The following is a 15,253-nucleotide window of genomic DNA, read 5'->3' on the forward strand; positions in this document are numbered from 1 at the left end:
CAGACATTAAGGCGAGAGAGAGAGAGAGAGAGAGAGAGAGAGAGAGAGAGAGAGAGAGAGGAAGAGAAGAGAAGAGAAGAGAAGAGAAGAGAAGAGAAGAGAAGAGAAGAGAAGAGAAGAGAAGAGAAGAGAAGAGAAGAGAAGAGAGTAATGGAGAGGGGGTCTAATTAATCTTAATCACCATTTGTGGCTAAGAAATTTCTGGGAAGTTCTCAGTAAATATTTAATTAAAATATGGTAACTTTCAGAAGTAATCTAAGACAAATGGTTCCATAAAGCTGCTTTATTCTATAGTATAAGTTAATTGTACTTATTATTGAAATATTTCTCATTACAAAAATAAGAGATATTTCACATTCAGAAAAACTGAAACTCTCTCATAAGCTCAATGGTGAATGAAAGGTCAGATCATTACAAAAGCATCAATGAAATGAAAAGTCTCCTCTTTGAAGTAAATTTGAGCACAGAAGCTTTAAATTATGTAGCACAGAAAAATAACAAGAGCCTGGAGGTGATGCTGTCAGAACGCAATGGGTTGTCTTCTGAGGGCATCACATAGTCACGTGCTATTCCAAAATGGCTGCTGGTGTTAGTGGTTACACTAAAGAATGTTGTTATCAAAGGAAACTGTCCTGTGAGGACTCTGTAGCTAGGAGGGCAAACAGCAATGAATTGCCATGCATATTCTGTTCTATAGCATTGCTAGCCTCTGCTGTACTCCTGGAGTCTAATGCCAGCCTCTCTCATAGAGATGCAGGGAGAAGCCTCACCAGAGAGAAACTGATTCTTCTTCCTCCTCCTCCTCCTCCTCCTCCTCCTCCTCCTCCTCCTCCTCTTCTTCTTCTTCTTCTCCTTCTTCTCCTCCTCCTCCTCCTCCTCCTCCTCCTCCTTCTTCTTCATGTACAAACTGTTTGGTCTATGGTTCAGGCTTATTGCTAGCTAACTCTGACATCTTAAATTAACCCATTCTATTAATCTATATTTTGTCATGTGGCCGTGGCATTACTGGTCTGCTGGCATCTTATACCTTGGTCAGCTGGATGGCATCTTCCTTAACTCTGTGCTACTTCCCCTGTATCTCTGACTATAACCTGTCTTGCCATAGGCCATAGCAACTTCTTTATTAACCAGTGGTAACAACACATATTCACAGCACAGAGAAAGACCATCCCACAGCACTTCCCCTTTTCTGTCTAATCAAAAAGGAAGGTTTTTATTTTAACATAGTAAAATTACATATAACAAAATAGTTATCAAGCAAAAATTACAGAAACTGCTTTTTCTAATCACCAACTGAAAACATCATTGTTCATAACTATTTTTTTAGAAAACATATTTGTAATTTGGACATTTGGATAGTTTCTTTCCAATATAAAACAGAATGTTTCAAAACAACCAAGATATTCTAAGCTTACTATGAATAATTTATACAGTGCGGACAGTGAACACTAGGAATTGAGTCACTTGATTTGTTATCATCCCTGTCATGATTTATTATACAATCTCCAACAAGTTAATTTCTTCAATAGTCATTTCCAGAATTTTACTGTGCATCAAATGTCATGCTGAATGTTATAAATAGGTTTTATACACTGCACCCCACCTATATTTATTTGTGTGTGTAGAATCAATGTCTTTCTGGAACTCAGAGCATAGAGTATAATCAGGCAATTGGGCAAACTGAAAACTTTTTCAGCAAATTCATTTTCCTTGGACATAAAGATAAACCAGATTTCCTAGCCTTCATGTACTGGCATGCTGACCAATAGAATGTGAGTGGAGGTGATATGCTATATCTGGGCCTACATAAGAATAACCATGAAAAATCCTCCCTCTGGGCTGTCAGCTTCTTGTTAAGCTTTGTGTAGAAGACTCAGGTCTAAGATGTTTAGAGCCACAAGATGGAAAGAAGTAGCTGCTAAGTGACTGAGATATAAAGCTGCTTGTTAGCAGTAGTCTACGCTATCAAAGCATGTACCAAAACTGGCTCCAGCACATTGGATATCAAGGGCATACAGGATGATGTACCAAAAAGAGGTAGATCACCAGGACGATGACTGAGAATCAGAGGATGTTCCCCAGAAGAAAGGCCTAAGATGAACAATGAAGGACAGAGTGTGACAGAGCCAGTGAATGGAGGGAAGCAGAGAAGATGCAGTGATAGGTAACTGGAAATACAGAAAGTTCTAGAGAGACCCTGGTAAATAGAGCAGTTCTACTTGCATCTGCTGAAATGCTTGACACAAGACAGAAGCTAAGGGATTTGTTGACTACTAGAAATGAGGACAAAGAAAAAGAAAAGTATAGCTAAGGACTATGTGATGTGCAGGACAGAAGTTTTTACTGAGAAAACACAACAGAAAGAGGTAAATAGAAAGAGTTTGGGTTTTGCAAACATTAAAGTGGTATCAATCTAAAACACCCAAGAGAAGAATCAACAGGTAGGTGGATACATGAGCCTTGAGCTCATGGAAGATTATTAATAGAGAATTGATGGAGAATGCTTAGGTAGAACATTCTTAGTCAGCTGCCAAAGATGGTGGGAAAGGAGAGGGAGAGAGAAGGACATAGGGAGGGAAAAGGGCAATAGAAAAGAGGGACATAGGGAAAGGGAGGGACATGGGGGAGAGAGGGACATAGGGAGAATGACAGGGGGGAATGAGAAAATGCAGGAGAGAGGGATATCAGAAGAAGGAGGGAAAGAGGAAGGAGGGACATGGGGGGAAACAGGACATAGGGAGAGGGAGGGACACAGGGAGAGGGAGGGGCATGAGGAGAGGGAGGGACATAGGGAGAGGGAGGAACAGAGGGAGGGAGAAAATGGAGGAAACAAGGATACAGGAAAGAAAGGGATGGAGGAGGGAGGGCCATGGTGGGGGGAAGGGACATAGGAAGGAGGGACATTGAGGGAGAGAGGAACATAGGGAGAGGTATATTTGAAAAAAAATCCTAAAACTCCAATCTATTTGAGAAATTGGGAGCTATTTGTGATTTTAACAAGTTCCTTCTTAGTACTCATAAAAGACACACTAAAATATCTGTGGTGAATGAAGGATGAATAATCACAGAAATATATGCCTTACGGAAACCAGATTTTTAAAACAATCTATGAAGGAACAAAGAGATTTTGCTTCATCTTGATTTTTACTTTTCAGGATGAAAGAATTCAATATGTATCTGCTTCTCTGAATGTTTACTTTCCTACCTAGAAATGGAGAAAATAATGCCCCATCTGCATGGTCCTTGCGGTTGATGTCATAATAAGTAACACAACACATGTGAAGGCACTCAAAGATATGGTGTGTCTATGCCAATATTAATCCATTACATTGCCAAAATGGAGTTATAGCATTAAGAGACCATAGAAACTGTAAAAGCCCATGAAAAGCCATAATCAGTACAGATCTAGACACATGAAGAAAATGTTGCTTTTACACAGTAAAAGTTGCTGACCCCAAGCTTTAGAGGCTAACATCTTGAGGACCATGCTGGGCAGTTCTCACTTCTAGGATGTAGTCTAGGTTTCCAGATTTCTTTATTATGCTGAGGGAAAAAAAAAACAAAATAAAATAAAAACAGGCCAATGAGCCCTGGTAGATGGCTGCACATTAAGTCATCTGGGGATGTACTAGACCTACAACTCTAGTTCTTAAATAAAGGTTCCTGGCTGTGTTCCAGTTTCATACAGCAATAGACTCATTCCATAATTTATGCCTCATGATCAGTGAAATCATGGTGAATGACCACAGCTTGCTGAGTGTGTTATTCCAAGGAGTGGCTGAGGTAGTCTGGGAAGTAAGCTAGGGTTTTGGATTTCTCTCCTGGGAAGATAAACCATCCAAAAGGGTATGATCCAATCATTATTTCACCAGTCTCAGAACCACTGAAGACTTTACAAAGAGCATTATTTTTAGTTTTGTGACAATGGTGTAACAAGGACTTGGCTCACAGAACTCCTAGTGGGTGATTCTTAACCTGTTCTATCTTGCTCCCCAGGGAAGACATCTTATCCCTGTAAATTAGAAGCCGTCTCCATCCTTCACTTTGTACTATGTACAACTGATCTGACTACATATCCCAGCTGATGATTTTATTTTGGGGGTGAAGAGTACTAATGAAGGCCAACCAGCTGTGTCTTCAGCTCCAAATAGAGTTATGAAGAATACAGTTTTCCTTTATAATACAAACAGAAAGTGCAGTTCCAGGACCTGAATAAACTTTATTTGCAATTACTTTTGCATTTTCTGACAACCTAGGCCAGGCTACATTAACATGGTGCTTCTTTTATCTGCTTTTCTAAATTATTTATTTTATTTATATCAGTGTATGACTGCACCATACACAGATATTAAATTAGGCCAAATAGACACATGTAAGCTTTTAGAGCTTTTGTCCACTGTAATACTGAATTTCTTTCTAGGGGCTAAGATTCAATGAAGCACCTTGGTCTGTGACAGTGGGTACATGGTGGCAGTTCACTTATTCAGTAGATTGAGGCAGGAGAATCATATGACCTCAAGAGTTCAAACCCAGATTGGGCACATAACAAAACCCCAGGGGTGGGGGGCAGAAACATGCTCCTTATAAATTAAAAGTAGGAGCTCAGTGATTAAGAGCACTTACTGCTCTTGTAGATGGCAAGGGTTTGGTTTCAAGTACTCACAAAGCAGATCACAACCATCCATAATTCCAGTCCCAAAATATATACATACAGGCAAACACTCATACACACAAAGTATTTCTAAAGTAACACAAAATAAATAAATATTTTGCCATTACCTCAACAGGGTTCCAGAGAATATAAGCCTTCTATTGTCCTCAAACAATACCACCAAACATTTATTTACATAGACATCTACAGATAAACAAATATTTTTCATATGTTTACTTCATTTAGGCTTAAATAACATGTTGTGTCCTTACAATCATTCACTTGTCTGTACAGAAAAATTACAGGGCTAGACATATAGGTAAATCAACATATAAACTGGTCACACAGTTGTCCAGGAAAATCCTCTAGTCCCCAAGCTCCTCCTATGACACAACAGACATTCCTCATCATGTCATCCACTCTGTTTTTATTTCACTTCTGTAGCAACATGGAAAACAGCCTGGCCTCCTTTGTAGTCATTAGGAATCTTGGATGAAGCACAGACATGAACTCAGTTCTCACTGAGAAATACATAATATGTTAATTATAGAGAGAATGTTGTAGGATCATTTTGAGTGTGGAAACTTTTCAGAGGAATTCATAAATGAGCTTGGAATCCTTAAGAGCCAAAGATATTCCAATCAAACTATTAAATGTGGAACTGGGAGGAGCCTCCACAAGCTATCAGTATTTTCATCTGCATGGTTTTTTTGTTCATAGAAAACTAATTTTTGAAAATATTTCAAACAACACAACTCACCTGTATATGGAAAAGGAAGCTACTGATCGGATGAGGGATGCCACAGCCCCCACTTTGGCAGCTTCCACAGCTCCCTGATGACGATATTGCACTGTAATCCCGTAGCTGGTGTAAGGCTGGTTATAAACAATGATCTTCCCTCTTGCCTCGGATGCCCTTCTTTGGAGTTCATCAAAAGAGGTCACTACCAGTACTTCTGCTGTGATGCCTGGAAATAAAAGTAAAACAGTTAACTTGTGCTTTCCCGTCAGCTAGGTGGAATTGGCACACAAAAGGTCACACATGTTCTATTGGCTACATCTGGCAAACTGAGTGGAGAAGATTGAAGTTTGAGAGCTAGTTACCATGGGAGCAAGACTACAGAGTTATTCATCTGCCCAAGACAGAGACAAGACATTCAAAATAATATGACATATGACAAGGTTTTCAACTCACTCCACCAGGCAGTCTTAAGTCACAAATGGCTTGAAAACATACCTTTTCCCCTTTCCTCTGAAACCATGTATTTCATTAGAGGACATTGTTTATTTTTAAAATGATATTTCAGAAATCTTAGTGTTAATGAAACACATATTTAGCCCTTCATAAAGCTGTTTTCAGATGTTACTAAACAACTCTTAGTGACAGAAAAGGGTTGCAGCCTGGGAAGAACACTCTTAGAAGACAATGGTTTTTTTTATAAACCCAACTTTTAACAAATAATGCCTTCTCCTGAGAAAAATGAAAAGTCAACCTGTTTTCTTTTCTTCTTTCAATAAAAACACTCCAAAAGGATGTGGAAACTTCCTGCGCTTCTCACTTACAATAGTTCATCACCAAAAATACACTACTGTTCTTCAAATAAAAAATGCAGAACATGTATTAATGCCCTTGAATCCTTTTGTTCTGGTTAGATGTGTCCACTTCCTCATACCACTTTCCCACATCACCATATCTTCTTGATTAAAGGAAGAGGGTTTCTGTCTTCCAAGAATTCATGCAAACACATTTACACAGACATACCCATGTATATACATACCTAACACATACACATACATACTCATACACAAATATACAAACATACACTCATACACACATACTCAGATATACACACACTCACATACATACACTCAGAGGACAGATGCAGTGGTTAAATCTAACTAAAAGACATCTATTCTGGTTTTGCTTTTTGTGTATGCTAGGAATTGAATTTAAGGCCTTGCCTATGCTGGGCAAACACTCAAATGCTGAACCACATTCACAGTCCCTAATGTCTATTACTCTATGGAGTTAGCCATGCAATTATTAAATATATTAGCAAACTCTGAAGTAATGAACATACATCTGTTATATTTTCTTAATATTACAAGCCTGAGAATTTTAGGATGTTGGGGGGGTTTTTGGCAGGGTTTTTTTTTTCTTTGAAAATTTAAAAGATACCTTATAATGGTAAATGTCACTTGGAAAAATCCTTTAACAATTCACTCAGGTACTAGGAAAGTCTTGCTTTCAATATAGGCCCCACTGTAAGAAGTCTCTGGGCTATGACTAGTTACAAATCTATAAGCATTTCTCAACCAACAACTCAGAATTTTATTTACAATCCAAAAGAAGCAATATATAATTACAAAAGGAAGGAAGTCATCAGCTTTCCACATAATAAAAATGCATTGAAAACATGAATGTGGATTCAGGTACGCAAATTCTGAGAATCTGAAACCTAGAGTTACCTTGAAACTTGACCAATGTTAGTATTATACAATAATTTTGCTGATGGCTTTCAGTCTTTCTTCATTAATTAAAGGTTCACTGGTTCAATTCAACATGATGTCCAAACAATGGGGTAATTTTCGTATCTGGATTAAAACTACTAGAAATGGCTGAGACCTAGAGGCTGGCCCCCAGCTCCCATCTTGCCCCAGACTTCCCTTCTGAAGCACAGGTGAGTGCCCTAGCTTGCCCCGGACACCATCCCTGGGCACCAGCCACTCTGGGAAAGACCTGCCCAACTTGGCCCCAGGTTCTGGCCACCAGGCAGGTTCCCTTCTAGCCCCACCGGGAAGGATCCCCTTCTCCAAGACCCCTGGCAGACCCTGCAGTCTCCACGCCCTGCCCCCACATCCATCCGCCCGAGCCCCAAGCCTCTTCCTGAGACTTAGAGGCTGGCCCCCAGCTCCCATCTTACCCCGGACTTCCCTTCTGGAGGAGAGACAGAGAGGGGGGGGGAGAGCTCCCATCCTGCCCCAGACTTCCAATTTGGACAAGAGAGCTCCCATCTGGACAAGAGAGAGAGATTTCCTGAATCTGTCAGCCCTGTCTGAACGAAGTGTGCAGATAAAGCCAAGAACGAACCACAAAGAGATGGGCAGACATCAAGGCAGAAACACATACAACAAAATGAATAGCAATACAGCATCATCAGGCCCTAGCCCTCCTCCAACACCTAGACCTGAACATCAGAAATTGGAAGAAGCAGAAGAAAATAGCCTTATGAATGACATCATGAAGAAGCTAGAGGCTCGTGTAGAGGAAAAGACAAAAAAATGTGAAGAACGCTGTAAACAACTAGAGGAAAGGGCAAACAAATTAGAAGAAATCAATAAAGTCCTGGAAGAGAACAATAAAGTACTGAAAGAAAATCAAGAAAAATCAATGAAACAAATGAAGGAAACAGTCCAAGACCTGAAAAGGGAAATAGAAAAAATGAAGAAGACACAAACAGAGGGAATGCTAGAAATAGAAAATCTGAGAAAACAATTGGGAACTTCAGATGCAAGTATAATCAACAGAATGCAAGAGATGGAAGAGAGGATCTCTAGCGTTGAAGATACAATAGAAGAAATAGATTCATCAGTCAAAGAAAACACTAAAGCCAACAAAGTCATGAACCAAAATGTCCAAGAAATTTGGGACACCATGAAAAGACCAAACCTACGAATAATAGGGGTAGAAGAAGGAGAAGAATATCAACTCAAGGGCACAGAAAATATATTCAACAAGATCATAGAAGAAAACTTTCCCAACTTGAAGGAAATGCCTATGAAGATACAGGAAGCCTATAGAACACCAAACAGACTAGACCCCCAAAAAAAGTCCCCTGGCCACATAATAATTAAACAATTAAACGTACAGAATAAAGAAAGAATATTAAGAGCAGCAAAGGAAAAAGGCCAAGTGACATATAAAGGCAAACCTATCAGAATAACACCCGATTTCTCAATCCATTTCTCAATGGAGACTTTGAAAGCCAGAAGGACCTGGACAGATGTAATGCAGACACTAAGAGACCATGGATGTCAGCCTAGACTAATATACCCAGCAAAACTTTCAATCATCATAGATGGAGTGAACAAGACATTCCATGACAAAGCCAGATTTAAACAATATTGATCCACAAACCCAGCCCTACAGAAAGCACTAGAAGGAAAATTCCAACCTAAGGAAGTCAGATACACCCTCGAAAACACAGGCAATAGATAAAGCCACAGCAGTAAACCCCAACGAAGAAAAGTACACACACATCACCACCAAAAAATAACAGGAATGAACAATCACTCGACATTAAGATCCCTCAATATCAATGGACTTAATTCACCTATAAAAAGACATAGGCTTACAGAATGGATACGAAAGCAGGAACCATCTTTCTGCTGCATACAAGAAACACATCTCAAATTCAAAGATAGACATTACCTAAAAATAAAAGGCTGGGAAAAGAATTTCTAATCAAACGGTCTTAAGAAACAAGCGGGTGTAGCCATCCTGATATCCAGCAAAATAGACTTCAAACTAAAATTAATTAAAAGAGATCAAGAAGGGCATTACATACTCATCACAGGAAAGATCCACCAAGATGAAGTCTCAATTCTGAACATTTATGCCCCAAACACAAGGGCACCCACATATGTAAAAGAAACATTACTAAAGCTTAAATCACATATAAAACCCCACACATTAATAGTGGGAGACCTCAACACCCCACTTTCACCACTGGACAGATCTCCCAAATTGAAACTTAACAGAGGAATAAAGGATTTAACTGATGTCATGACTCAAATGGACTTAATCGACATCTACAGAACATTCCATCCTAACAAAAAAAGAATATACCTTCTTCTCAGCACCCCATGGAACCTTCTCTAAAATCGACCACATACTTGGCCAAAAAACAAATCTAAACAGATACAAAACAATTGGAATAACCTCCTGTGTTCTATCAGACCACCATGGTCTAAAGTTCGATTTCAACAACAACAAAAACTACAGAAAACCTACAATCTCATGGAAACTGAATAATACCCAACTGAATCACCAATGGGTTAAGGAAGAAATAAAGAAAGAAATTAAAGACTTTCTAGAGATCAATGAAAATGAAGACACTACATATCCAAACCTATGGGACACTATGAAAGCAGTACTAAGAGGGAAATTCATAGCACTAAACGCCCACATAAATAAGCTGGAGAAATCTCACACTAGTGACTTAACAGCACACCTGAAAGTTCTAGAACAGGAAGAAGCAAAGTCTCCCAGGAAAAATAGATGCCAGGAAATTATCAAAGTGAGAGCTGAAATCAATAAAATAGAAACAAAAAGAACAATACAAAAAATTAATGAAACAAAGAGTTGGTTCTTTGAGAAAATCAACAAGATAGACAAGCCCTTATCCAAACTAACCAAAAGACAGAGAGAGAACATCCAAATCAACAAAATCAGAAATGAAAAGGGGGACATAACAACAGACATTGAGGAAATCCAGAGACTCATCAGGTCATACTTCAAAAACCTCTATTCCACAAAACTGGAAAACCTAAAAGAAATGGATAATTTTCTGGATAGATACCACATACCTAAATTAAATCAAGACCAGATAAACTATTTAAATAGTCCAATAACCCCTAACGAAATAGAAACAGTCATTAAAAGTCTCCCAACCAAAAAAAGCCCAGGACCAGATGGTTTCAGTGCAGAATTCTACCAGATCTTCAAAGAAGAGTTAATACCAATACTCTCTAAATTGTTCCACACAATAGAAACAGAAGGAACATTACCAAACTCCTTCTATGAGGCTACAATTACCCTGATTCCTAAACCAAACAAGGATACAACAAAGAAAGAGAACTACAGACCGATCTCCCTCATGAACATTGATGCAAAAATACTCAATAAAATACTGGCAAACAGACTCCAAGAACACATCAAAACAATTATCCACCATGATCAAGTAGGATTCATTCCAGGGATGCAAGGATGGTTCAACATACGAAAGTCTGTCAATGTAATACATCATATAAACAAACTCAAAGAAAAAAAACCACATGATCATCTCACTAGATGCGGAAAAAGCATTTGACAAAATCCAACACCCCTTCATGATAAAGGTCTTGGAGCGATCAGGAATACAGGGAACATACCTAAACATAACAAAGGCAATTTACAGCAAGCCAACAGCCAACATCAAATTAAATGGAGAGAAACTCAAAGCAATTCCACTAAAATCAGGAACGAGGCAAGGCTGTCTGCTCTCCCCATACTTATTCAATATAGTACTTGAAGTTCTAGCCAGAGCAATAAGACAACATAAGGAGATTAAGGGGATACAAATTGGAAAGGAAGAAGTCAAGCTTTCCCTATTTGCAGATGACATGATAGTATACTTGAGCAACCCCAAAGATTCCACCAAGGAACTGATACAGCTTATAAACACCTTCAGCAACATAGCAGGATACAAGATCAACTCAAAAAAATCAGTAGCCCTCCTATATACAATGGACAAAGAAGCGGAGAAGGAAATCAGAGATACATCACCCTTTACTATAGCCACAAATGACATAAAATACCTTGGGGTAACACTAACCAAGCAAGTGAAGGACCTATATGACAAGAACTTTAAGTCCCTGAAAAAAGAAATTGAAGAAGATGTCAGAAAATGGAAAGATCTCCCATGCTCATGGATAGGCAGGACTAACATAGTAAAAATGGCAATCTTACCCAAAGCAATCTACAGATTCAATGCAATTCCCATCAAAATACCAACACAATTCTTCACAGACCTGGAAAGAATCATACTCAACTTCATATGGAAAAACAAAAAACCCAGGATAGCCAAAAGAATCCTGTACAATAACACAACCTCTGGAGGCATCACGATCCCTGACTTCAAGCTGTACTATAGAGCTACAGTAATAAAAACAGCTTGGTACTGGCATAAAAACCGAAATGTGGACCAATGGAATCGAACTGAAGACCCTGACATTAATCCGCACACCTATGAACAAATAATTTTTGACAAAGAAGCCAAAAGTGCACAATGGAAAAAAGAAAGCATCTTCAACAAATGGTGCTGGCAAAACTGGATATCAACATGTAGAAGGCTGCAAATAGATCCATATCTATCACCTTGCACAAAACTTAAGTCCAAGTGGATCAAGGACCTCAACATAAATCCAGCTACTCTGAACCTGCTAGAAGAGAAAGTAGGAAGTAGTCTTGAACGCATTGGCATAGGAGACCACTTCCTAAATAGAATACCAGTAGCACAGACACTGAGAGAAACAATCAATCAATGGGACCTCTTGAAACTGAGAAGCTTTTGTAGAGCAAAGGATACGGTCAATAAGCCAAAGTGACAGCCTACAGAATGGGAAAAGATCTTCACCAACCCCACATCTGACAGAGGACTGATATCCAGAATATATAAGGAACTCAAGAAATTAGACATCAAAATGCCCAACAGTCCAATTAAGAAATGGGCTATAGAACTAAACAGAGAATTCTCAACAGAGGAAACTCAAATGGCTGAAAGACATTTAAGGAATTGCTCAACATCCCTAATCATCAGAGAAATGCAAATCAAAACAACTCTGAGATACCACCTTATGCCTGTCAGAATGGCTAAGATCAAAAACACTGAAGACACCTTATGCTGAAGAGGATGTGGAGCTAGGGGTACTCTCCTCCACTGCTGGTGGGAATGCAAGCTTGTACAACCACTTTGGAAATCAATATGCGCTTTCTTAGAAAATTGGGAATCCATCTCCCCCAAGATCCAGCTATACCACTCTTGGGCATATACCCAAGGAATGCTCAACCACACCATATGTGCACTTGTTTAGCTATGTCCATATCAGCATTGTTTGTAATAGCCAGAACATGGAAACAACCTAGATGCCCTTCAACTGAAGAATGGATAAACAAAATGTGGTACATATACACAATGGAATACTACTCAGCAGAGAAAAACAATGACATCATGAGGTTTGCAGACAAATGGATGGATCTAGAAAAAATCATCCTGAGTGAGGTAACCCAGACTCAGAAAGACAAATATAGTATGTACTCACTCATAGGAGGATACTAGATGTGGAACAAGGATGACTGGACTGCTACTCACATCACCAGGGAGGCTACCTGGAAAATAGGACCCAAAGAAAGACACGGGGATCGCCCAATGACAGAGAAATGGAATGAGATCTACATGAACAGCCTGGACATGAGTGGGGGTAGTGAAGTGCGAGGGTCAAGAGAAAGAGAGCTTGGGGGAGTGGGAGTTCCCAGCTGGATCAACAACAGAGAGGGAGAACAAGGAATAGGAGACCATGGTAAATGAAGACCACATGAGAATAGGAAGAAGCAAAGTGCTAGAGAGGCCCACAGAAATCCACAAAGATACCCCCACAACAGACTGCTGGCAATGGTCGAGAGACAGCCCAAACTGACCTACTCTGGTGATGGGATGGCCAAACACCCTAATTGTCGTGCTAGAAACCTCATCCAACTACTGAGGGATCTGGATGCAGAGATCCATGACTAGGCCCTGGGTGGATCTCTGGGAGTCCAATTAGCGAGAATGAGGAGGGTTTATATGAGCGAGAATTGTTGAGACCAAGGTTGGATAAAGCACAGGGACAAATAGTCAAACGAATGGAAACACATGAAATATGAACCAATGGCTGAGGGGTCACCAACTGGATCAGGCCCTCTGAGTGGGTGAGACAGTTGAAGTTGATTGGCCTGATCTGTTTGGGAGGCATCCAGGCAGTGGGACCAGGTCCTGTGCTCATTGCATGAGTTGGCTGTTTGAAACCTGGGGCCTATGCAGGGTCGCTTGGCTCGGCCTGGGAGGAGGGGACTGGACCTACCTGGACTGAGTCTACCAGGTTGATCTCAGTCTGTGTGGAAGGCTTTGCCCTGGAGGAGATGGGAATGGGGGGCGGGTGGGGGGGGGGAAGGTGAGGGGGGCGGGAGGGGGGAGAACAAGGGAATCCGTGGCTGATATGTAGAACTGAATTGTATTGCAAAATAAAAATTTAAAAAAAATAAAACTACTAGAAATGAAGCTAAATTTCTTCAAATTTTCAAAATTAAATGAAGGGTGTTTCCTTCACTATAGTTTATGCCTCAAATTCCTTTGGTACATAAAAAAAGACGACTTCGAGAGTCATAAAGCAAACTTGACAGCCCAGAGGCCAATATTTGTAACATTGTAACAGTTGTAACATCTATAGGTCAAAGCCCAGCCCTGGAAGAAGAGTTTGAATGAATATATTTCCCAGAAAGCAGAGTCCTCTCTGATTCATTTGTCTGTTTCATCCCATCATCCAATTAATATTCAAAACACTGACAATTTTTCCTCTTAGAAGTCAACACTGACTGCGCCCATGTCTCCTCTCTCACCCTGTTACATGCTGTCACGTCAGGTCCTCAGTACCTGTATTTTAGACTTTTATAAACCCTGCCTTCCCAACACTTTCACCACTACGGGCATCTTAGCCTCCAGCTCAGCTCATTCAAATGCCACAGACTTTCCAGCTCTGACTACATTAACTACTGAGAAGTCAGATCTGTCTACAACACCACCACTTTGCTCCTATCCTACTTCTGAAATCTTACTTCAAAGACTCACCTTTCAGCCTGTCATTCCAAGGCTGTCTACCTCTATAGACACATTTGCTTTTATTTTAGACTTCATTAGTACTGATCTTAACATTCTCACTCTCTTTCTCTGCTAATTTTGTTCATGGTGTCTTTATTCATACTCTTGTACATCGTCTTATGGCCCTTTTTCCCAACTTCATCTTCAGAACAAATCACCTATCCACCAGGATCCTGTTAAAAATCACTGCTTAAAGTTCTCTAAAGGAGCATTTTCTGGCCTCATATTTTCTGTCTTATCTTCTCACTTCCAGCTAGTAAAGCCTAAGTATGTATTTAGCTCCCTCCAGACTTTAAGGGTACCCTAGATATAGCAGTACAAGAGAAACTCTTTTGAAGGCTCTCTCTACTGCCCAACGTTGGTCTCCTTGGGATTTGGGGCCATGTTCATTTTGGGGAACAGTGCCTGGCAGTATGTGAACATGCTGGTCACTGTATGTCACTTGATTGAAACTGCTCCAAATAAGACACTATTCTAACTTGACCTACAAAATTTGATAGTCCTTCCACAGTCACCTAGGAATCCATTCTCATACCACCCACCCAGGACACATCTGCAAATCAATAACTCATCAAAGACACTCTGGGGCAGTCTGAATATAAATATAAATTTCAGGTATAAGAACTCAGATTCTAGAACATAAAAACACTTGTCTAAATATTCTTCCTTTACACAAAGTTCTACAGCTAGCATTGAAACAAATCAAGAGGACAAGACAGATCTAAAGCTGATAGCAGTGCCATGAAAAAAAAGAACAGTAATAATCAAAGGCAGAAGCATTCTAAATAACAAACACTAAGAGAATTTCCTGCAGTGACATTGATATTCCACTCCAGAGGTGACACCTTAGTCATCAGCCATAGATGGCCTCTGAGCACTCAGAATACAACTATTGTGACAAAGAAACTAAATTCTTAATGTCATTAAT

The 15,253-nt window shown here is 39.8% G+C and overlaps 1 protein-coding gene across 3 annotated transcripts in view; it reads right to left on the reverse strand.

Annotated features, from left to right (window-relative positions):
- The window catches only part of Cpq (carboxypeptidase Q), a 454,961-nt gene that overhangs the window by 307,972 nt on the left and 131,736 nt on the right, over nucleotides 1-15,253 (reverse strand). For all 3 annotated transcript variants that reach the window (XM_059247593.1, XM_059247594.1, XM_059247595.1), the window contains exon 3: nucleotides 5,412-5,619. In XM_059247593.1, coding sequence (XP_059103576.1) covers nucleotides 5,412-5,619 — 208 coding nt within the window. The remainder of the gene's footprint in view (nucleotides 1-5,411; nucleotides 5,620-15,253) is intronic.

This window comes from Peromyscus eremicus, chromosome 20 (assembly GCF_949786415.1).
Source record: "Peromyscus eremicus chromosome 20, PerEre_H2_v1, whole genome shotgun sequence".
NCBI classification, from domain to species: domain Eukaryota; kingdom Metazoa; phylum Chordata; class Mammalia; order Rodentia; family Cricetidae; genus Peromyscus; species Peromyscus eremicus.